Genomic DNA, 22437 nt, shown 5'->3' on the forward strand with positions numbered 1-22437 from the left:
CAAAATTGCCTATTCAATGGCAATCAGGCATCAGGCACTGGGGATAGAAAGAGAGACAGGTGAATCCCTGCCCTCAAAGAGCTTGCAGTCTAGCAATGTGTTGATGGACATGATTTACCAGGTCTCCTTGGAAAAGATGGGGAACCTTTACCCAGGAACACATTCAGAAACCTTGGGTCGCTGCCTTAGAACCCAGAGAAAGTAGCAGGATCAAAGGTTGGGAGATCAAAGGTGCCTTAGGGTAGAGGCGGCAAACACAGGGCCCTTGGGGCATGTGGGGCTTATAACTCTTCTAAGTACAAGGGAGCCAGATTAAAATGGAATTGGGACAAATTTAACAAAATCAATAAAAATACAATAAAACATAGATAACCAGATCAGTGTGTGGCTAGTCTCAATCTTAGCAGGCAGGTTAGTGACCCCCAAAGGCAAACTGCCTAGAAGACATCTAATCCAAGCCTCTCATTTTACACATGAGGAGACTGAGGAACAGGGGAAGTGACTCTCCCAAGGTCACACAGGTGGCAGAAATGAAATTTGAATTCATTTTCTCTGCCTTGTGGGATTGGACTCTTTCTCCTGCGATAAGAGACAAGGAGATGCATCGAGCCCCATTCAGAGTTGTGATGCATGTTGGGAATTTGATTACCCCTCCTTACCTCGACATCCTCCTCCCCTCTGCCTTGGCACACAAACTCACATTTCAATGATCTGAGGACCTGTCATCTTGTTGGCGTACGTACTTTCTCTGTCCACATGTCTGAGACCCCTCTGTGCCTTGGGAGAGTAGGACCTTGTAGGTATGGTTACTGTGGTGCTCATTAAAAGTCCAACTGGGCAGAAGCTTCTCCAAAGCTAGTGAGCCTGATTCTAGGATGCCGAACTTAGTCTCTTCCCAAGGCTGACCTTGAAGCTTGGGGGTCCCTTTGAGAGCTAGGCTCCATTGACAGACTTGGGGGACAAAGAAATATCCCCTCTACAGCACGAGTATGGGAAACATTTCCTAATTGTCCAGACTTTCTCTTATACATTCTGAAGGAGAGGCCCCAGATCCCCAACTGGGCCTTCTTCTTCCTCAACTTTCACAGTTTACCCAGATTATTCTATGCCAATAAAAGGTGTCAGACATGGAAACAGCTGAAATCCGACTGGGCTGGTGACCCACTTCCGACTCCAGCTTAAATGCTGAGGTGTCCTAAAGTCTCAGGTCTTCTTGGTCAACTAAGCTGAAGATTTTTTCCTCCTTTTGTTCCGGTCCAGTGCAAATATTTGCCTATTGGGAAATATACAACTCCTTTTCCTCTTGTACCAGCCATCTGCTGAGAAAGGACCAACGCCCACCTTCAGGGAGACGGATCTAGGGGAGTATCCTGTTTCTTCAGGGACCTCATTCAGGACAACTGATATTAAGTGCCTGGATTTGTTTGAGCTGCCAGGCACTAAGATTAAGACTGATAAACTCCCTAAAGGGAAGTGGAATTTGCTGGTGACCATAAAGATTATTCTAAAATTCTTTCAGGGGAAACCATTCACATAGATGGGGGGTGGGGGTGTGTCAGGCAGGGCTAAAATGCCTTCAGGTTGGTGTGTTACTGAGGATCAAAAGAATCGAGCAGGGAAGTACCCTTAAAATCATCTCAGACATTTCCTTTGTTTAACAAATAAGGAAACTGAGTCCTACAGTGGTCATCGGATGCACAAAGTTATCTGGACAGGAATTGAACCTATGTCCCAAGATCATAGATTTAGAGCAGGAAGAAGCCTTAGAGGTCACTTAGTCCAGCTGCCTTACTTTGCAGATGAGGAAATGAGACCCAGAGGTGAAAATGTTGACCCAAGGGTGAACGGATGATTTTTTAAAATCATCTGACTCCAAACTAACTTATTGTTTCATGAGACCACACTGATTTCTCCTCCATGATCTCAAGAGATTTTTAAGAGGGCTAGAAAACATTTGTCCTTGACTGTGTCCAGTAGTGGCATGAATGAAAGAAAGCTGAGGCAGGTGGTTAGGGCTGATCCCCAGAGGAGGGGCCCTGGGCAGAGAGGAGGGAGATGCTGGTTTTGTCTATTGAGATGCTGCCTTCTAGCTAACACAGGCACAGAATTCACAGTCCTTCCTGAAGTGCTGTCCCCTTAGTATGGAGTTCTTGTAATCAAGAAAGTTAATCTGTGTGGGAAGGGAGAGGTCCGTTGTTTCACCTGAGCCCTTTGGGTTTCCTTTTAAAGCAACAGTCCCCAGGTTGGCAGGTCTGCCCTTGGACTGTAGATCCATACTTTTGAAGTTGACTGCCTGCCTCAAAAAGGGTAGGTGGTACACTGGATAGAACACTGGGTGATCTGAGTTCAAAATACACACTTACTAGTTGTATGACCTTAGGCAAGTCACATAACTCTGTTTGCCTCAATTCCTCATCTGTAAAATGAGCTGGAGAAGGCCATGGCAAACCACTCCTATAACTTTGCCTAGAATATCGCAGATGGGGTCACAAAGAGTTGGACACAACTGAACAAACCTGCTTCAAACATTGGCCTTACCCTTTTCTAGAAAAGAGAAACACAATTGATCTCAGGACCTCTATTTCTTGGATTTGGACGGTTTTAAAACAATGATGCTCAGTTCCTAGGCTAACACACTGATTTCATCTGAGCTGCAGACCGATGCTAATTAGTCCAGGACTGACCCAAATTGAACTGTCTCTCAAAGGCTGCTTGGGAGGATGATTGTATTACACACTTGGAAGGAAAATCCAGGAGTGCAGACCCATTGAAGTGTGCTGCTCATTCGGGGCACTTTGTTTTAGCTGTTGTTTCTCCAGAGGACAGTTAGGATTCCCAACAACCCTGGCAGGCCAGAATGCTGGTTGAACTTGAGAAGACAACAGGCAGGTAATAAGGATAAGGTATTCTCTTACCCTTGGGGCAGATAATCAGCGTCACAAGTCAGAGACTTGTGAATGTGCATGGCTGGACAGCAGTTTGTCTTAAAAATTGGCAGGCTTTATCATTATGAGGTAGATAAAGATTGATAAAGCATTTATTAAATGCCTATTATGTGCTAAGTGCTGGGAAAGGAAATATAAGCCAACAGAAATTTACTTCCTGTAGTCAGGAAACTTATATTGTAAGGTGGGAAGAAAACTCCAAAGAGAGTTGGAAGAGAGGGAGTGGGAAGGTCAAGGTGGGAGTCAGGAGTTGAGGCAGGTTTCAGTGAGCAAGACTGGAGTGGCTATCTCCCTCAAATGGAGGGTCTACATATTACTCACAAGTCACAAGTATAGTGGTCAAGACAATGACACAATGCAGTCTCAATTCATTAGGAAAAGCAGCACATCCAGGAGAAGGAAGGTGATCGCCATACTGTTCTGTGTCTGGGGTAATGTGATCAAATGGACATCCCCGTTTAGGAGGGACAAGGCAGAACTGGATTCCTAGAGTGGAGAAGATGGGCCAAGAGCTGGTTGTAGTCAGGGAGGTTCAGGAGAGGGGAAGGCATGATGAAGCAGCACCTGATGGTTCAGAACATGGTCTAAACATTCTGAATGTAAAACATTGTTGGGCTTTTCACTGTAAAAAAGAGCAGGTTCACTTGAATACTAACCCTTTGATTTCCTACCAGTCATTTCACAACATCTGCCAAGATGCCTTTGCTCCTGGTTTTCCTTTCTTTTTCTTGACATTAATTAAGTGAAGAAAAGCAAAGACCTAGTGGAAATTTGGGGTGTATAGGGTCATTCTCTTTTTGTAATCACACATTTTAAGACCACAAAACTTAAAAAAATGGTGAAACAGTCTTTTGTTAAACATCGTTGTCTTAAAGCCTATTCAGTTGTGCTTCTAGATCACAGAATCACAGAATCTCTGAGTTGGAAGGGATGACAGGAGCCATCTAGCCAATCCCACACCTGGCCAAGAATCCCTTCAACAACCCTCATGAGAAGTGATTGCCCAGTCATTGCTTGAAAACCTCCAGTGAGGGAGGACCCGTTCTGGACAATTTTAATTCTTGGGAAGTCTTTCTTATAAAACAAAGGTTCGGCTTCCATACATTGTTCCTTGTTCTGCTCTCTGGAGCCAGGCAAACAGGTCTAATCTCTCTTCCATGGAACAGCCCTTCAAACAATTGAAGACAGTTCTCAGGTCTCTCTGGAGTCTTCTTTTACATGGTTGTGGGTCCCTTCAGCATTATGGGCCCCTTACCCTGGATGCTCTCCAGTTTCTAAATGTCTTTCCCCAAATGGCACCCTGAGAACCCAACATCATTTGACAGATATCATCTGACCAAAGCAGAGTACAATGGAACTCTCCTCTTCCTCATTTTGCACAGTAGATCTTTCTTCAAGCAGCCAAATGTTTCTTCAGCTTTCTTTTTTAACGTCACACCACACTATTGACTCATACTGAGCTTACAATCCCCTCGAACCACCAGGCATTTTCACCAGAATTATTATCTACACATACATGCTTCAACTGTCTTCTTCTTGTGGGGCTGGATTTTAAAAACCCAAATATAAGATTACATTTATCTTTATAAATTTCAGCCCAATGGTCTAGGTTTTGAATGTCTTTTTGGATCCTCACTGTATTGCCAACATGTTGGTCACCCCTCCATCCTAGCCTTGTGTCACCTACACATTGGCTCAGCATCTTCTTTTCAATGCCTCCATCCAAGTCATTGGTCACATAGGGTGGGGCCCTGGCTGCCAGGAGTAAGAGGACCCGGGAAGAATAGCAAGGAAGGAGTGCTTGAGACAGAGAAGTCAGAAGGAATTGTAATGTACTCATTGGGAAATTAACAGCCTCCAGGACCCCTACTAATTCTAAATTTGCAGTCCTATGGTTAACAGACCAGGACTGTGACAGGATGTGTCCCTGGGGCATCCTTCCTCCCAAAGATCCTCCTCCAAAATGGCTTTGATCATTATGTGAATTATTTCAAGTTATATGTCTAAGAACAAAGTCGACACATAGCCATCAATGATGTTTGGAGATTAGGAGCCTAGATTTTAAAAACATTTATTGCATCTACATACATCATGAATGCTCTGTGATTAGACATGTCACCTGCATAGTAAAACTCAGCATTGAACTAACCTGTTGCTGCTCAGAGCTGACCAGAATCAGTCCATCATCTTGCAGTCAGTTACATCTCAAAGACAGGATCGGAACCCAACTTTTCCTGACTTCAAAGCTGGTTCTTGGTGTCCTACATCTTGTTGCTCCTCCCTATGCCATTTAAACTACACATTTAAATTTAATTCAGTGAGTTCTTATTAAGTACCTGCTAAGAGAGAAGAACATGTGATTCTAATTTCTTGGGAGCTGGGGTGAATCTCCTGCAGCTGCCTAACTGGCATCTTCTACTCTTCATTGGGAATTCATACTGAGACAATTTCACATGACAAAAAAATACAAGGAAGTCTTCCAATTGCTGTCCATGGTTCCAAATAGGAGCTGGATGGTGGTTGACATTTTATGGGTCAATGTCACCTTGGGCCCTGCCATCTTCAGATCCATTACCACACAATTATCAGTCTCCTGTGCTACTACTTAGTCAAATTAAATGCCTGCTTTGTATATTGAAGCCTCCAGGACATGACACTAGCCAGCTCTAGGTCTCACTCTCTCACTTAGAAAGTCTCAAACACAACTTCCAAAATATTGGATGACAAAGAAGCCCTCACACAAACTTCCCTGTGTGCTTGCGTTGTGGCAACCCACATTAGCCCCTAACCAAATAATATGCTTTAACGTTTTAATATTCTTTAAAGTTCAGAGGATTTCTGTGTACTTGCCCCCGTAGGGCTTGGTGCGTCTTCTTCACCATTTATAACTCCTTCTCGATGAGTCGTAAGGCTTTCTTCATATTTTCTATTACTGAAAGGAAAGCAATGAAAGTTTGGACTTTTAACAAATTGAAATATGCACATTCAATTTCACCTTCCATGTATGCCATTCCAGTGTCTAATATAGACCTGCTGACATCAATTATTTATGAACATAGTCATCTAAGATAGGAAAAAATAACATTAAGTTCTGTTCTGTAAGCTCAAGGGTTTTGACACATCATCAAAGGAAATAGGACAACTTGAATGTTGCTTGTCAACAGAGCCAGGTCTCCATGGAGGGGATCCTCCTGTCTATCAAGATGGGCGTTAGTCCCAATTTTTGTATTTTCCTTAAAGCCTTGCTTGTTAGTGGTGAATAGGATCATAACTAGGGTCTGGTGACTCGGGCTTTGTCCAAGGTGTTTCCTAACACCTTCCAGAGAGTAACCCCCATTCCCTTGCCTATCTCCTCTCCATCCACTGCCTCATCCCAGTGGCTGAAGAATTTCATTATTCACCAGACAAGCCATTGAGTTTTGGGCCAGACTCTTTGGGTGATAGGCCACCCTATCTTCCAGCTTCACTGTATTTGATTGGAGTGAGCCATCCTCTTCACCCCCACCTCTTTACCCTAAATACTACGTTCTGGTAGGCAACATTCTTCTTATAGGTATGATATTATGTTAGATACCTATCTTACAAGATTTATCATACAGTGATTATTGTTAAATATTTGAATCAATTTGCCCGACAAGATTATATGGCATCTCCTAAACTGTGAGACTTTTAAATGATCAGGGAATCACTCTTTCCCCCAAATCTCAAGAGAGTCTGGGGCATATACTTACACACTGGCAAATCTTGGGGTTCATATGTGTAGAGTCTATTAGAGTATCTCCCAGTGATGTCAGCTCTGACTGTTAAAGAGGGATCTGTTCCAAAGGAATAAATGTATAATTATATGTACTCAGGACATGTGATCTGGAGGGATGAGATGATTTTCTAATAGAATAGAAACTTCTTGAGGGCAGGGATTGCTTCTTTTGGGTTTTTGTAGACTTAGCACACAACAGGGACCAGCATATGGTGGGCCCTTAATAAATATTCTTAGACTAAATAGTCTCTTAATTGCAGAAACATTATCTCACAGGATGAGAAAGCACTGGGGGATGGGTGTGTGCCATTATCATTAGAGGTGTCAAATACACCTCTTGGAAGAAGGTTGCAGGCGGTCCATAGAGGGCAGGCAGAACCAGATTAAAATGTAATTGGGAAATATTTAGCAAAATAAAGAAAATACAATAAAACATAGATAATGTTAATATGTGGTTTTCTAAATCAACATGCTGCACTCAGGAATCCTTATGTCCGGTTTAGTGACCCCCATTTCTATTGAGTTTGACTCTACTCATCTTCACTATAGGAAGGAATAACATAGAATTAGAGCTCATCAACCTGTAAAGGACCTCAGAGACCATCTGGTTGATTCCCATCATCTTACATATGAGAGAACTGAGACCCAGACTCTATTTACATTTAACTACAGAAATGTAAGTCAGTGACAAATGAGCTATTTGGAGATGGGTAAAGTTGATATCTTTCTGCTGGAGGTGAAAAGATCCTTGAATTGGAGCTTTCTCTTTTTAGGAGAATCACAGCACCAAACATTTTCGAAATGCTTGCTGTGAAGCAAGGATGTGTTTGAAGTTTATACATGTGCACGTGTGCATACCTACCCACGAACATGATTCGAGGCACATACTGCCCATCAGGTGACAGGTTCTTGTCAGTGGTTTCATGCTGGTGGGAAGAAAAGAAATTCAGAAAGATTAAACGGGAGCTCACTAAGTAACTTTTGCCTTTTTTATAGCTTATTGTTTAAAAAAAGCATAAATGAATCAGGTTTTAAAGTAAACTGGAGCTCTTGACTGAAAATAAAATACACTAACTTAAGTGCAGTTTTCCCAACTCATAGATGCAAATCAACAACTGGTCTATGATAATTTATAGTCTGAGAGATTTGCCTGAGAAATAGAAAAAGTTGAGTGACTTGCCCAGGGTCACACAATCTGAATGTGTCAGAGATTGGACCTCAGCCTGTTGACTCTAATGCCAGCCCTCTATTCCCCATGCCTCACTGACGCTATGACTTAGTGCATCATAAAAAACAGACATGAACACAAAAGCAGAACTTGTCATTGGAATTTCCCATTGGAAATTAATTGAGCATATGGATTTCACCTACCATGAGGTTGAGCATGACAAAGCTAGTTTGAGCCATTTCCTGGATTTCATCACTCTTCGCAAAGACTTTCTTTAAGGCTGAAAGGACAAAAGAACTAGATTTTTAGAAATATCCATCTTATGCAGCCCTTGTTCCCCAAACTCCTATTTGATAAGCAGAGTTGTTTGATTCTGTATCTTGGAAGGATAGACAGGTCAGAACCTTATCACTCCTCTATCCCCTCTTTCCTTCTTGTGCCTCCACCTCCCCACCATGCATCTTTATTTTAGTACCTTAGTGTTTAGTATTCTAGCTATAAAAGGATGTTCTCTTATTTACAAAGCCGGTAGTGTTATAACTTCATGTTACAGTAGAACAAAAGTTTGTATTTCAAGTGGATTATCTTTAGTTTTCAATTACTATTTCTTTCCTTTCTCTTTTTTTGTCCCCTATGCTCTTTCTATGAAGGAGGTCATCCACTATCAATATAGGGCCTGAGGGCTGGTGATGATTGCTATTTGGCTCAAGACATTTCTTCAGCCAGAGAAGACCCGGGTGATACATGGTCTGCTTTTTCCATCCCTAGTTTGGAGCACCATAAATCCTCTAAAATTCTAACAGATGCCTTGCTTCTTCATTTTGGAAAGCTCACAAGGTGTGATATCTCTAACATTACCTTGGCAGTATTGACAGTCCTCCAGATGATGAATGACCATCAGGGGCTTGTTACTAGGCAAAGAAAACATGAGTAACATCCAGTTAAGCAAATACTTTCCTTTGACTCAGGAGAATGCACGATGACATTTAGTTTTTTAGAGTCAAACTTAATAGTAAGACTTGGTTACCTAATAGAGCAGCAGAATGTAATCCCCTTGAGGGTGGGGATGGTTAGTTTTTATCTTTGAGTCCCCAGTGTCTAGCAGGGCACTTAGCACATAGTAGATGCTTGGTAAATATTTATTTGATCTAATTGAACTGAAAAATAAATCAGTAACAAATCTGACACACTGAACAAAATCAATACATTCTAATTTTGGTTTATAGATTAACTGGGAGCAATCTATTGCATTCCCTTCAGAGATAGCCAGGATAATTCTGCAAGATACTTATTCTCCAGAGACTACCTTGGCTTTTGCATATAATTTTAGGAGTGAGACAGATTTTAGCCTTTTTCAATGATATAGCTAAACTGATTTTAAAAAACCAACCATCCAATTAGCAAGAATTTATTAAGCACCTACTAGGTGCCAGGTACTGTGCTAAGTGCTGGGGATACAAATACAGCAGTGAAACAATCCTTGCTCTCAAGGAAATCATGTTCCATCAAGGTATACATATAAATATATCCATAGGTACATAAATGTGTACATAGATATGTACACAAATCCAGCAGGAAGGCAAAGCAGCTAAATGAGAAGTGTTGGGGAGAGAAGGCCCTAGCAATTATGTGGAATCAAAAAAAGGATTGATGGAGAAAGTGGCACTTGAGCTGGATCTGGAAGGAAGTGAGGGATTTTTCCTATCAGAGGTGAGGAGGGAGTGTATTCCAGGCATAGGGGACTGTTAGGGTAAAAGTGCAGAGATGGGAGATGGAGGAACAGAATGAAGGCCGGGTGATCTGGATTGTAGAGTGGAGGAGACACGTGAGAAGGGATTGTTGGTGTCTACTCTTTCAGAGTCAGATTCTGTTAAAGTCAAGTTTCCATTTGCACTTGAATGACAGATACCCGCTTGGTGACCCCCCTTTTCTTTTTCCATTTCTTCTGCAGAAATGGAGAAAATGTACAATTGCTTTAGTTCTATGTGGGCTAGGCAATCTCTAAGACAGCCTCCACTTTCCAACTTTGCAACCCACAGGTACTTAAAGTCTTAGCGAAAACATGAGCGGCAGAAGTGAAACAAGACAATAAACTGATGGAAGTCAGGTAGCTAGTACTCTGGACAGATTCGGTTTCATCTGCTTGCCCCTGTAGGACCCAACAAGGACCAACAGATGGGAGCTGCAGAGAGGCATAGTCCAATTCATTACAAGAGAAAACGTCCCAGGATCACAGAATTTCTGAATGGGAAGGGATTGCAGAGATATCTAGTCTGAGCCTAGGTCACCAATTCTCTCCTCTCTTGCAATTCCAATGAGGCGACCAGCCTCCAAGCTGTTTTTTTTTTTTATCACTCTCACTGAGAACCCACTGCCCCCAAGGCGTCACATGGCACTTCTAAATAACTACTTCTTAGGGAGATTTCATTTCTATCAAGCCTCAAATGGAATCTTCCATCACTCCTCAGTGTTCCTCATCTGTCCTCTAGGATCCGGAGCACCAAAGCTAACTCCTCTCTTGGCAGGTTTTAGAGCACAGTTATCCTTTATACATCACGGGAGTTAGGGACATAAAACCCGGCAATCTGGAAAATGCACATCAAATTTTTTGGCCTTCCCTTTGTAGCAGAGAAGTCTGAATTATTATGGCATTAAGAGATAAAACATACTGATATTATGCAATACTACACATGTATTTTATGCACTTCTGAGTTCCTAAACTTTTTGTGTTGTCTGCTGGCCTTTGTGTGTTATCTGTGACTCCCACAAACCCCGCCAAATTCACATTTAATTTCTTATGCCGACCCATGATATCAAAACTGTGATGGGAAAAATCATGATGTAAAAGGGATAACTGTACTTTATTACAGCCATCCACAACAAGCCTCTTCTCCAGACTAAACATACCGAGTTCCTTTGGCTCATTCTTATATAGCATGGGCTAGAGGTCCTACATTATCCTAGTTACCCTCCCCTGGCCTTTTTCCATCTTGTCCATCCTTTATCCAGAATTGAACACAATACACTATATGCTATTGGACCATCGCTTCCTTATTCCTAGATGGTAATGCCTCTCTGAAAGTAAAGCATTAGCTTTGGTTGGTTGCCATGTTCTTTTACTGACATATTGAGTTTGGAGAGCACTATCGCTTTTTTCACATGAGATGCTGCTTAGCCACAGCTCTCCTGATTGCATTGGTGATTTCTTGGATCCAACTGTAAGATTTTCCATTTTCATTCGTAATTATTGTTACTGTCCAGAAATGGAATGAGCTGCCTTTGATGTAACTGCTGGGTTTCTGGAAGAGACTTTGGGGGGATTCTGCAGTCAGGGATTGCTATTTCAGTGAGGAATTGGACCGGATGGCCTCGGAGTGTGGGTGAGCTGGGAAATGTTCAACATCTGCACACGATGCATTTTTGTGTTTCATCTGCGTTCTCAATATTTTCTGCAGAACTTTCTTAAGTCTAGACAATCAACAGAACAACGAATCAGGCCCTCATTTGGCAATCTACAAGGTGTAAATGTTCACATTGAAAATTTAACTGTGGGAGCTGGTTAGAGCTGGCTTCCAGTAGACCCTGACTTCTGAGGTTCCTTCCCAGGCCAGGAAGGCATCAACATACTTATTTATTGCCACTATTTTTATTCTATCATTTAATACTAATTGTCAAAGTGAATAGAAATGCCTTAGACTTATCTTGTACATGATACATTGATGGACATTAGATTCTCTGTGAAAATACTAAAAAAATATGCCTTTTGGTACTAATCAGATATGTGTGGAGAACAAAATAGCCCAGGTGGGAATAGGTTCTGCTTTGAAAAGCTGTTTCTGGAAGATATGGGGATATTGAGTTTCAGAACTGGAAGGGTCTTACAATCACAGAGTCCAGAATTCCCAGTTTACACATGAAGAAACAGAAGCCCGAAGCAGTGGGGTGACGTCCCCAAAATCACAGTTAGGAGCAGATGGGGATTCACCTCTTCTGACTCTCAGCTCTGAACCACTCGTGTGTGTGTGTGTGTGTGTGTGTGTGTGTGTGTGTATACACACATATATGTGCATATGCACACACAAATGTGCTATCCCTCTATCCCTTCTGGGCACACCCACTCTAAGGACTGGGCACCTCTCTCTGTCTCTCTGTCTCTGTCTCTCTTGCTATTTCTCTTGCCACCCTCTCTTTCTCTCTCTGTCTCTCTTTCTCTCCCCCCTCTCTATTTCTCTCTCACACCCCCCTCTTTCTCTCTCTCTATTTTTCTCCCCCCTGTCTGTCTCTCTTTCTCTCCTCCCCTCTCTATTTCTCTCTCCCCTTTCTCTGTTTCTCTCTCCCCATCTCTTTCTATTTCTCTTCCCCATGTCTCTACCTACCTGCCTATGTGTCTGTCTCTCTCTCTCTCTGTCTCTCTCTCTCTCTCACACACACACACACACACACACACACACACACACACACACACATTTTTATCCTGGACCTCTGAAGCAGCTTTGAAGCCTCTTTTTCACACTATCTCAAATATAAATACATACAAGGTAATTTTGTTGTTGTGGGAGAGCGGGGCTGGGAGTGGGGTGGGACTAGAGGTTGGAAGTCTCAGGAGACTTCAGGTTGCCTTAGAGTTAGTGGCACAAGATATTTCCAAGCCAGTTTAGAATGGGTTCTTTACCTCTTCTTGGCTTGGAAGAGCCCCTCTTCATAAGTCTGCACCCAAGTGATGTCATCGCCCCATCCTGAAGCAGAAACAGAAAATACGTCTAACAAGTAGTTACCACAGAATAATAATGTTAGTAAGAACATGAACAAGTCATATTTACACATTTTATGGTCACAAAACTACATGTGTGTGCACACACGTGTGTTCATGCATGCACACACACATACCCCCACCCTCCCCACACACTGATTTCCTTTGATCCTCCAGGCACTGAGGTATGGTGCCCTCAGTCTTCGAGGCAGAATATTTGGGTCGATTTTGTTTTTCTGTGGCCCTAGGCAAAATATATCTCTGCTCTGAGCTTTAGTTTGCTCATCTATTAAAAGAAGATCGATAAGTCTGGCACTGCTGAGCCAGAGGCTTGTTTGCAAAAGGAAAGAGAAATGTCAGTAACTACCACACTAGTGAGGTGGGTGGCAGAAGCACTATTGCATCAGGCTGCGTGACCTTGGGGAAGTCACTCACCTCCCTCCCTCCTGGGCATCCCCATCTGTAAAATGAGGAGATTGACCTAGACGGCCTCTGAGATTCCTTACAGTTCTCAGGGCTATCATCCAAGCGTTTTCAAGGTGCAAGTTGACCACACAGTTGGAAGGGGCAGATCTTGGATTTTACTCCAGGTCTTCCCAGGGCTCTTTGTGCCATCCATCTTGACCTCTCTGGGCTATCGGTGTATGATAAGTGGTTGGGAAAGTCACACTATTGGATTCCTAGGTGGCTTTGTGGTCTCACTAATGTGGCCATCCACTAGGTCCAATGGAAACCTCTCCACATCTTCTCTTCCTCTCATTTGATCACTAACAGTCATTCTCTCTCTCTCTCTCTCTCTCTCTCTCTCTCTCTCTCTCTGTGTCCCCTCTCCCTCCCTCTCTCTCTCTGTGTCCCTTTCCGTATCTCTACTTTTCTGTATCTGTCTCTTTTGGTCCTAAGTGTTCTTGATGACTCCCATAGCATTTCTTACATAAAGTCATCATAGGTAATATTTTTCCAGTATTTTTCTTTATTTCGTCTAGACCTGGAGTTTCACCGATGTCAGGTAGTCCTAGATGAGGAAATTCCCTCTACCCATGCAGATTGACACTAACTCTGCCACATATATCATCTTAGTTGACTGGGGCATTGAGAAATCAAATGACTCTTCCAGGGTCATACATCTAGGATGTACGTGATGGAGGTAGGATTTGAATAGAGATCTTTCTCACTTAGAAGCCATCTCTTCATCCACCAGGGCATATGGCCTATCATGCTTCTACTCTCTTACTAATCAGTGCCCATGTGGTCTGATCAGCCTCAGTCGGATGTGCTGTACCTTGGCTCCAACACGGCGATGTCTTTTTGGTTGTCTTGGAGAATGAAGGACAACAGCCAGCCAATTACTGACTGACACATGTGTTTAGGTCTCAGTTAAAGGTGGGGAGGGGCTGTCGCTTCGATGAGACTCACAGCACACAGATGCTCTCCATCTGCAGCACTTACATGTGGCTTCACACACACCGGGCACTCTCTAGTTTGGGATCGATTACAGTTAGCTGAGATTCAGGTGGCATTTACCGCCTGCAGGGAACGCTTTCTCCTTCATACCCAGTTTGTGCCCCTGCAATCTGAAGCAGGCTGAAGCTCCCCAGTCCAGATGGTGACTTGGCTCGAGCTTCATCGAAATCCACAGGACCACAGGGTCATAGGTCAGGAGCTAGGTAGGAACCTGGGGACTGCCACTTCAGCCCACCCATTTTCCAGATGAAGAAACTGAAGCCCAGAAGGTTAAGTGGCTTGCCCATGGTCATATAGCTGAGAAGCAGTTGAGGCAGAATTTGAATCCGGGTCTTCCTGACACCACGGTGCCACTAGGGCAGCCTCGGTCCAGACTTCTCTGGTACCTCAGGACCTGAGCCTCAGTTTCCTCGTACAATTTTTTCTCACTCTCTCTGCCCATGACCACAATGCAGTCACCATCTTCATGCCCAGCTGTGCCCCGTTTTTTGTGGCTTCTCTGATCTTCTGTTAATTCTTTCTTTGCTCAAGGGGACCAACCCTTGGCACAATTGAGGTATAGAGGAAGTGTGACATTGATCCCTGTCCTCCGTCCCATGCCCACTTCCAACATCATCTCCACTCACTCACCCCCCCCCCCACTGCCCAGGTGTCCCCCAAAGCCCGCTTCACCCATGTTCCAGCATCATGTATTATATCACATTCCAAATTCTCTCTTTCCATTCCCTCCAAGCCCTGCCCTTGACTGCCTGGCAATGGGTGGTAATGGGCACAGGGATGACTGCCAGAGCAAGAGTGCTCCCAGATCCTGTCTCTTTACCTAGCACAGGTGCCTGACTGCTTAAAGAGCTCCTTGGCACGTGACACCCCACTTGGACATGGCTTACGCTGAGACGTCTGGTGATTTAGAATGTGTCATATAGTTAGAACGTGGATGAAAAATGAGACAATTGACAAAATCCCTCCCTCCTCCCCCAATTGGCCAAAGAGTTTAGAGAAACAGATATCATTACACACACAACCTCTGGAGAGGGTCTGAGGAGCTCTCTTTTCCTTCATGACAGCCACGGTGAGGTTGGCAGAGACAGCCACAAGCAGGAGAAAGAAGGACAAAGCTGACTGAGGCATCCTTTCTTCTAGAGGAACACGGTGGGGCCTTCCAGGCCCACGATACTGACTCTGTGCTGCAACAGGAAGGATGATGGGAAGGGGTGAAGGTCAGTCACCCCTTTAAAAGAGACCACTTTATCAATCAATCAATGTCAACAAGTATTTATTAAGCAGCTACAATATTCCAGGCACCGTGCTGAGTGCTGGATACAAAGAAAAAGCACCAACAGCCCCTAAGAGCTCTCGGTCTAATTTGGGAACCAACACGTCTACTTCGTATGTAGCCCAACATCATCCAGAGCAGATACAAGGTAACAGGAGAGATGTGGGTGTTATGAGCCAGGAGGACTAGGAATAACCTCACATAGAAAGCGGTGATCTGAGTTTTTAAGACATTTTGGGCATGAGACACAGCCAGTGAAAAGACAAGGCATTGAGAATGGAATGTGGTACATGATCTATAGCAAGGTCAGTTTGAACTCTTAGGATTTAAAGGCAAAAGACAAAGAGGCTGTCTCTGCCTTCAAGGGGATTAATTACTTCCTTCGAATGAAGGGAGAGGTCTTATACACCTATATGTAACTATAGACAAAATAACGGCTTTCCAAAATGGGACTGCATCAGGAAGGTCGTCATGAGAGATGCATTAGGAACTGAGTTGAGGAGAAGGAGCAAATACTATGGAGTAGTTTAAAAAGAAGAAAGGCTGAGTGCTGGTGGTGGTGAAGAGGATTCGTCCTTCATTCCATTCACCTGTAGCTTTGACAGACAGTCAATCATTTTCTGTTTTCTACCTCTCCTTCTGCCGGTCACTTTAGGGCAATCTTTTCACGTGTGAGGAAATCTTTATATTGACCAGAATTTTTAAAGATCTCCCCTGCCCAGATAGATAGCATCACAGAAACTCAGAATCACAGGGTGGTAGTAACCTAAGTGTCTTCTACTCCAAGCCACACCTAAAAATACTCTCTCCAACAAGGCATCATCTATCTTGGGCTTGGAGGCTCCAAGCTCCTCCCCTCTTCATCTTCCCCCCCCCCCCCCATGAAATTGAACCTATGATATTCAGAATAAGCCCATTTCACTCTGGGAGAGCTCAAAGTACTATCACTTTAAAAAAAAAACTACCATAAGCCTATACTTGTCTCTTTGTGACTTCCCCCTCCTTACTCTTGTTTCTGCCTTCTGGGCCCAAGAAGGAGTCTCATGTCACCTCCAGATAATTGAAGACAGTTCATTTCCATGCATCTCTCCACCCCAGACCAAGTGTTTTCTTCTTCAGGCTGAACAGACCCTATTTCTTCAACTAATCCTAACAAGGTGTGTACCCAATGTTCTTTAGCAACCCTGTTGACCTCCCAACAGCCATGCCCTTCTGAATCTTTGGTGACCAAAATGATCACAACATTAGAGCTATGGTATGTAAAGGCAGAAGACAGTGCTGAGACTATCATCACCTACTTGTGTCTGGACACTCTGCCTTTCCTCTCAAAGTCCAAGAAGAAACTGGCTTATTCTGCCTTATTTATTGATACCGAACTTGAAGTCCGTGTTCCCCCCAGATCTCCCTCAGACAAATTCCTCCCCACCCATGACTCTCTTGTCCTGTGATTGTGTGGTTATTAAAAAAATGAGCGTGACTTTGTGTTTATCTTCATTACATTGTCTCTTGTTTCATCTACCCCACCATTTAAAAAAATCATTTCTCTTTTCTGAGTTCTCATGTGATTCTGCTGCCCATGATAGATTATGTAAAAGAAGGCAAGCTATTAGCCAAGTCTGCTGGCCAACCATCATGCTCTCAGCCTCCAAGACTAGAGATTATCCACCACCCCCGATGCCACCTACATCACCTTGTATCTTCTTTGTGTGACTTGTTTATGGAGCATTCTAGAGCTGCAAGGGTAGCCAGTCCCCTACGGATGGGGAGGATGCTTAGATTTCGTTTACAAGCCATTTCCCTCAAGTAATTTGGCAAAGGTCCTCTCTCACTCAAACATTAAATACTAAATGCTATAGAGTTTGATCCCTGAATAAAAAACAATTTGGAAATTTTTGCTTACCTTCACCGATCAGGGCTCCTGGTAGATTTTTTTTCCTGAATGCGCCCACTTCAGGATGGGTGAGGATTTATAGATACAAAAGAAACACCTGACCCACAGACCCACCTACCTGGTGACAAGGACATATTCACTTGCAAAGTTTCAGAATGTGATTTGTCTGAGAATCTTTGTGCCCTTCTGCCTGGTTCTCATGCCTCCCTGTGGGGAGCTTGTCTTTCTCCCAGTCTTAACTCAGATCAGGTGTCATCTCATTAGAATGCTAGCTCTCTGCTTTTGGTCTCCTCTCCCACTCCCCTCTCCCATCCCCAACCCTGGACCTCAAACAGCCTCTTTGGCTGAAGTTCAAGGAAAAAAGAAACCGGCAGTTGAATGATGGGCCTCTCTGAACACCATTGTTACTGGGAATGGGCAAGCTCAGTGGGCCTTGGAGACTGGTTAGAAAATGAATTAATCTAAGTAATTCTGCTCCAAGGAATGTAATGAATAACTGTAGACAGCAATTTCTTTGACAGATTAAAAAATATTACTTTAGGAGTAAAAAAAAAACTTTTCCTAATTCTTCAACAGTTTTTAATACACACAGGGTGATATCTCGGGACTGTTTGGAGCTCATTTCTCACCTTCCTTAGAAGGAAAATGAGTTACTGGGATGTGATTCTTTCTCTCTTTCTCTTTGATTCTCACAGAGACACATGTGGTCCAGGGGAGAGAGTGCTGTCCTCAGTACCATCCCCATACCCTCCCCAGTCCTGGAGGCTAGAGAGAGTTACAAAAGCAGGAAATATTTTTACAGGATGAAGAATGAAGAAAAGCTAAGACTCAGGGATTCTGCTGGGAAATTAGTCACTACAATGTTAGCATGTTGGAAAGTGAAAAAGGAAAGAGAGAGACAGAGAGACAGAGACAGAGAGATGGAGAGACAGAGAGACAGGAGAGAAAGAAAGGGGGAGGGAAAGGAGAAGGGGAAGGGAGAAGGAGGTAGAGGGAAGGAATGGGAAAGAGGGAAGAAGAGAGAGAAGGGAAGAAGTGAGGGAGAAGGGGAGAGGAGGAGAAGGGGAGAGCGAGAAGAGAGTGGGGAAGACAAGGATAGGGAGAGGGGAAGAAGAGAAGTGGGAGAGATAGGGAAAGATGGGTGAGAAGAAGTGAGAGGAGAAGAAGAAAAGGAAGTAGAAGGTGGGAGAATTTATCATACCAGTAAATTCATAGGTCCAGACCAAAATAAAATAAAATATAGCAATTTTCATAACTCTAGTCCCTCACTCTAAACCTCCTTCAGGTTGTTTTTGGTAATTTATTCCAATCACAACTTCCCTTTATGACCACAGAATAAACATGGGGACTTCCGGTAGAATTTCTGATTTTATTTTTTCATGCCGTTTGACTTCATTTCCTAAAGGTTTTTTTTTTTAATTTTCTGGAAATTTCTCTATATACTTCATACCTGCTGGTGGGAATTGCGTTGCTATATTCCATAATATTAACGTACCACAATGTATTTACCCTTTCTTCTATTGTTGGACATTTGGATTACTTTCAATTTGGGGGGAGGGTGATGGTATTTGTCAGTGATAAATATTGCTACCATAAAAAATCTTTATACAATTTGCTTTCGTTGTTTGTTCTGCTTTTGATAACTCTCAGGCCGTGATAATGGAATAGAATTACTGCATCAAAAATTGTGATTATTTTTGTGTCTTCCACTATATATTGTGCCCAATTGTTTTCCAAATAAAGATTGTACAAGTTCCAATTTGACCAGCAATGAATTAATGGGCTTGCATAGTGTAGCTGCATAATAATTAGTGTACAGTGCCACCTGGCACATAGTAGGTGTTCAATAAATACTTGTTCTTTTAAATTCTCTGAAACACTGCAAGCCTTGAATTTTGCTGCTTTCAATTATTGTGGGCAATTTAATGGGTATAAGTTGCTTTAATGTGCATATGTGGTTATTACTGAAACTGAATTTTTTTTTTAGTATTTATTGTTTCTGTTCAGTTGTTTTCAGTTGCGTCTGACTCTCCACGACCCCATTTGGGTTTTCATGGCAAAGATACTGGAGTGGCTTGCTATTTCCTTCTCCAGCTCATTTCATAGGAAACTGAGGCAAACAGGGTTAAGTGACTTGCCCAGAGTCACTCAGCTAGTAACTGTCTGAGGCTGGATTTGAACTCAGGAAGATGGGTCTTCCTGGAGCTCTATCTGTTGTGCCACCATGTACATTTTCTCTTCTGAACATTGTCCATACACATAAAGGTGGGGATGGGGCTTACCAATTCCCCAGGGGCTCAGTCAGCCTGACTTTAGGAGAACTGACAGTCCTTGGAAGCTGGATTCTTGGAATTAGGAGTATCCTTTCAGGTTCTGACATTAGATATCACTACTGTCAAAGAGAAAGGGAGAAGCAGAAAGCTGGAGGGCTGAACCAGGAATAGAAACCAGGGAAAATAAATAACATGGCAAAAGATGAGGGTGGGCAGCCACTGGATGGCAAGAGCCAAAGCAGCTTTTTGCCTTTTCTTTGATTATCTTAAAAATATTTATTCCTTCCATGTATATGTGAATATTAACTTGTATTTCCCTTAGACTGTGTGTTCTTTACTCTTCTTTCTCATCTCTGTCCCCTAATTCAATAAACTCTTATGAAGTGCCTCTTTCACAGTGACAAAAATGAGATAGTGCATGTCCATTCCAGTGGTGGGACATAGCATGCCCTCAAGGAAGCAAATACATCCTATGTGGAAGCGGCTACAAAACTATTGAAGAGTTAGAGCCTGTCGAGAAGTGGGGAGATCATGAAGCCTTCCTTGTGGAGGTGGCTGCTGAGCTATGTTTGAGCAATATTAAAAGCCTAGAAACCTCATCAAGTTTACTGAGTCTTATGGTGCTAGGTTATAATTCCACATGATTTCACTATCTTAGACACCAAGAGAAGTCCAGCCCTTCCTCAGACTGAGTAACTTCTCAGACTTGATAGCGACTTTTCATGAAAAATAACATAGATGTAAAAAAAGCTTGAATGTGTGAACCTCAAAGTTTGGTTCCTCCGTGTGGCCTCAAAGACTTATTGTTTTTTTCCTGATCCTATCTAATTGGATCCAACCACTTCCAAAAATATCTCCACACAATTAGAGGGAACGGAATTCACCTAGAAAGAGCTTCCTTTGATTGTTCAATGATTTGGTTAAACGCCAAGCCTCCCAGAGGGAGTAACCTTCAGGCCTCGAGCCATTGGACCATCTCAGAGTCTTAGAGCTGGAGAGCACCGAGTCCAAACTCTTTATTGGACACAGGAAGATGCTGAAACCCAGGGAAGGGAACTTTATGGGGTCCCAAGGTGGGGGGGTTGGTGAATGACAGCATCAGAATTTGAACTCAGATCTTCTGTCTCTGAAATCAGTGCTCTGTCCAAAGGTGCTATTCTTTCTATGTCTTAATCTACCACAAAATCCAAAACTTGACCTCTTCCCTTACTCCCCTTCCCTGCCCCGTTCCCAAATCCTACTGCTGCACGTTTAGAGAATTGTTAATTTAAAAGCCTGAATTCTTGAAAGTGGGAAAGGTTTGGCTCCAACTTCAGGCCTTCAGTCCATTGGAATGGGGGAGATCAGGGAGTGATGAGAAGCCAGTGAGGGTCAACAAGGGATAGTGGAGTTCAGCAGCCCCAGAAGCAGCCCCACAGATTCTTTGGCTATAGATGGCATAGCAGCCATGTTGGGGAGGGGAACTGAGGATGATCATTTGGGAATAAAATCTGTGAAATTCTGTACCATTTGGCATAATCACGTCCTGTCTTCTACTGTGTGCCCAGGTCTTCTCAGCTTCCTGTGGCAGGGCCAAGCCTTATGGGTCTTCTGCCATGTCCCCAGAGCCCATAGAGGTGATCTGCAAACATTGGCTTGTTAACTGACGCTGGAGGATAACTCTCCCACCATCTTATCTGGGGTTGGTCTTCCTGGCAATAACAGGTCTGCTGTCATTCCTAGAGTTATTCTCCAAGCCACGTGTGCTCTGAGCTCAGTGATTCAGAGGACGACTGATGCATATTTGTAGAAGCCAGCTAATAGCAAATACATTCCTCAGTGGCCACAGTCCAGTCCATACTTAGCAGCTGTCTTTGGCTAGAAAAGGCATGGAGGCCATTCCTCCCTGTAGCCCAAGCTGCTCACTGCCCCTGTGACTCTGACTGTAAGGGGGAGGCCCGAGGGCACAGAGGTGGGTGGGGTGGTGCTGGTGCTGGTGGTGGTGATAAGAGCCACCATTCACTGAAAAAACCCCTCCCATGTGTTTGCAGATAGGATTAGAAAGGACCTTCAAGATGACTGGGCTGCAGTGGAAAAGGGGATGATGAGATATGGACTCAGAGGACCTGGGTTTGATTCTCAGTTCTTTTGCTCCCCAGGTGATTTTGGCTAAATGGGCCTCACTTTGCTCTCCTGTAAGGTAAAGGGGCAGGTATCCTCAGAGATTCCTTCTGGCTAGCTCTAAGCCTCTGCTTTTGGATCTAGCCCAACTCCATCACAATATAGCTGGGGCAGCTGGGAACCTGAGAAGGGAAATGAATAGCCCAAGTTCACCTAGGTAACTATCTGGAAGAGTCAGTAGTAGGTCCAGGTTTGTCTTCTGACTCCAAAAATTCTGCTGTAGAGAAATGCCCTTTGGCATCTGCAGGAAACATGGCACAGGGAAAAGAATGCTGGGTTGGGAGTCAGATGGCACAGTCAGTCAGTCAATCAATCAACATTTGTTAGGTTCCTACTATGTGCTGGCACTGTAAAATGGAGGCCAAAGATAGTACCTGTCCTCAAGGAACTTATATTCTACTGGGAGAGACAGCATGTCAACAAATACGTACAAAACCAACCATGTACAAGAGAAAGAGGAAAGAATTAACAGAAGGGAGGCAATGGGGTTGAGCGGCTGGGGAAGACTTCTCATAGAGGGTGGAGTTATAGCTGGGAGCTGAAGGAAGCTGGGCAAGCCAGGAGGCAGAGATGAGGAGGAAGGCCATTCCAGACAGGGGGGATGGCCAGATAAATGCCCAGAGCAGAGAGAGGGGGTGGTTCAAGAGACAGCCAGGAGGCCAGTGTCACTTCTAGACATCTTCTGCTTTGTCCAGAGAGCACATCCTGGCTCTCTTGCTACTTGCCTGACCCCAGAAAATTCATTTCACCCCTACGGGC

General features: G+C 43.6%; 1 protein-coding gene across 1 annotated transcript; it reads right to left on the reverse strand.

Moving 5' to 3' along the window:
- Nucleotides 1-5827: 5827 nt before the first annotated feature.
- Nucleotides 5828-15230, reverse strand: AGR3 (anterior gradient 3, protein disulphide isomerase family member). Its single transcript, XM_036758365.1, has 7 exons — nucleotides 15104-15230; nucleotides 12543-12606; nucleotides 8729-8781; nucleotides 8074-8150; nucleotides 7565-7628; nucleotides 6677-6760; nucleotides 5828-5877 (listed from the first exon to the last, which is right to left on the reverse strand). Exons 1-7 carry the CDS (start codon nucleotides 15207-15209, stop codon nucleotides 5828-5830), a joined length of 498 nt encoding a protein of 165 aa, XP_036614260.1. The 5' UTR covers nucleotides 15210-15230.
- Nucleotides 15231-22437: the final 7207 nt, after the last annotated feature.

The sequence above is a fragment of the Trichosurus vulpecula genome, chromosome 5 (genome assembly GCF_011100635.1).
Source record: "Trichosurus vulpecula isolate mTriVul1 chromosome 5, mTriVul1.pri, whole genome shotgun sequence".
In the NCBI taxonomy this organism is placed as follows: domain Eukaryota; kingdom Metazoa; phylum Chordata; class Mammalia; order Diprotodontia; family Phalangeridae; genus Trichosurus; species Trichosurus vulpecula.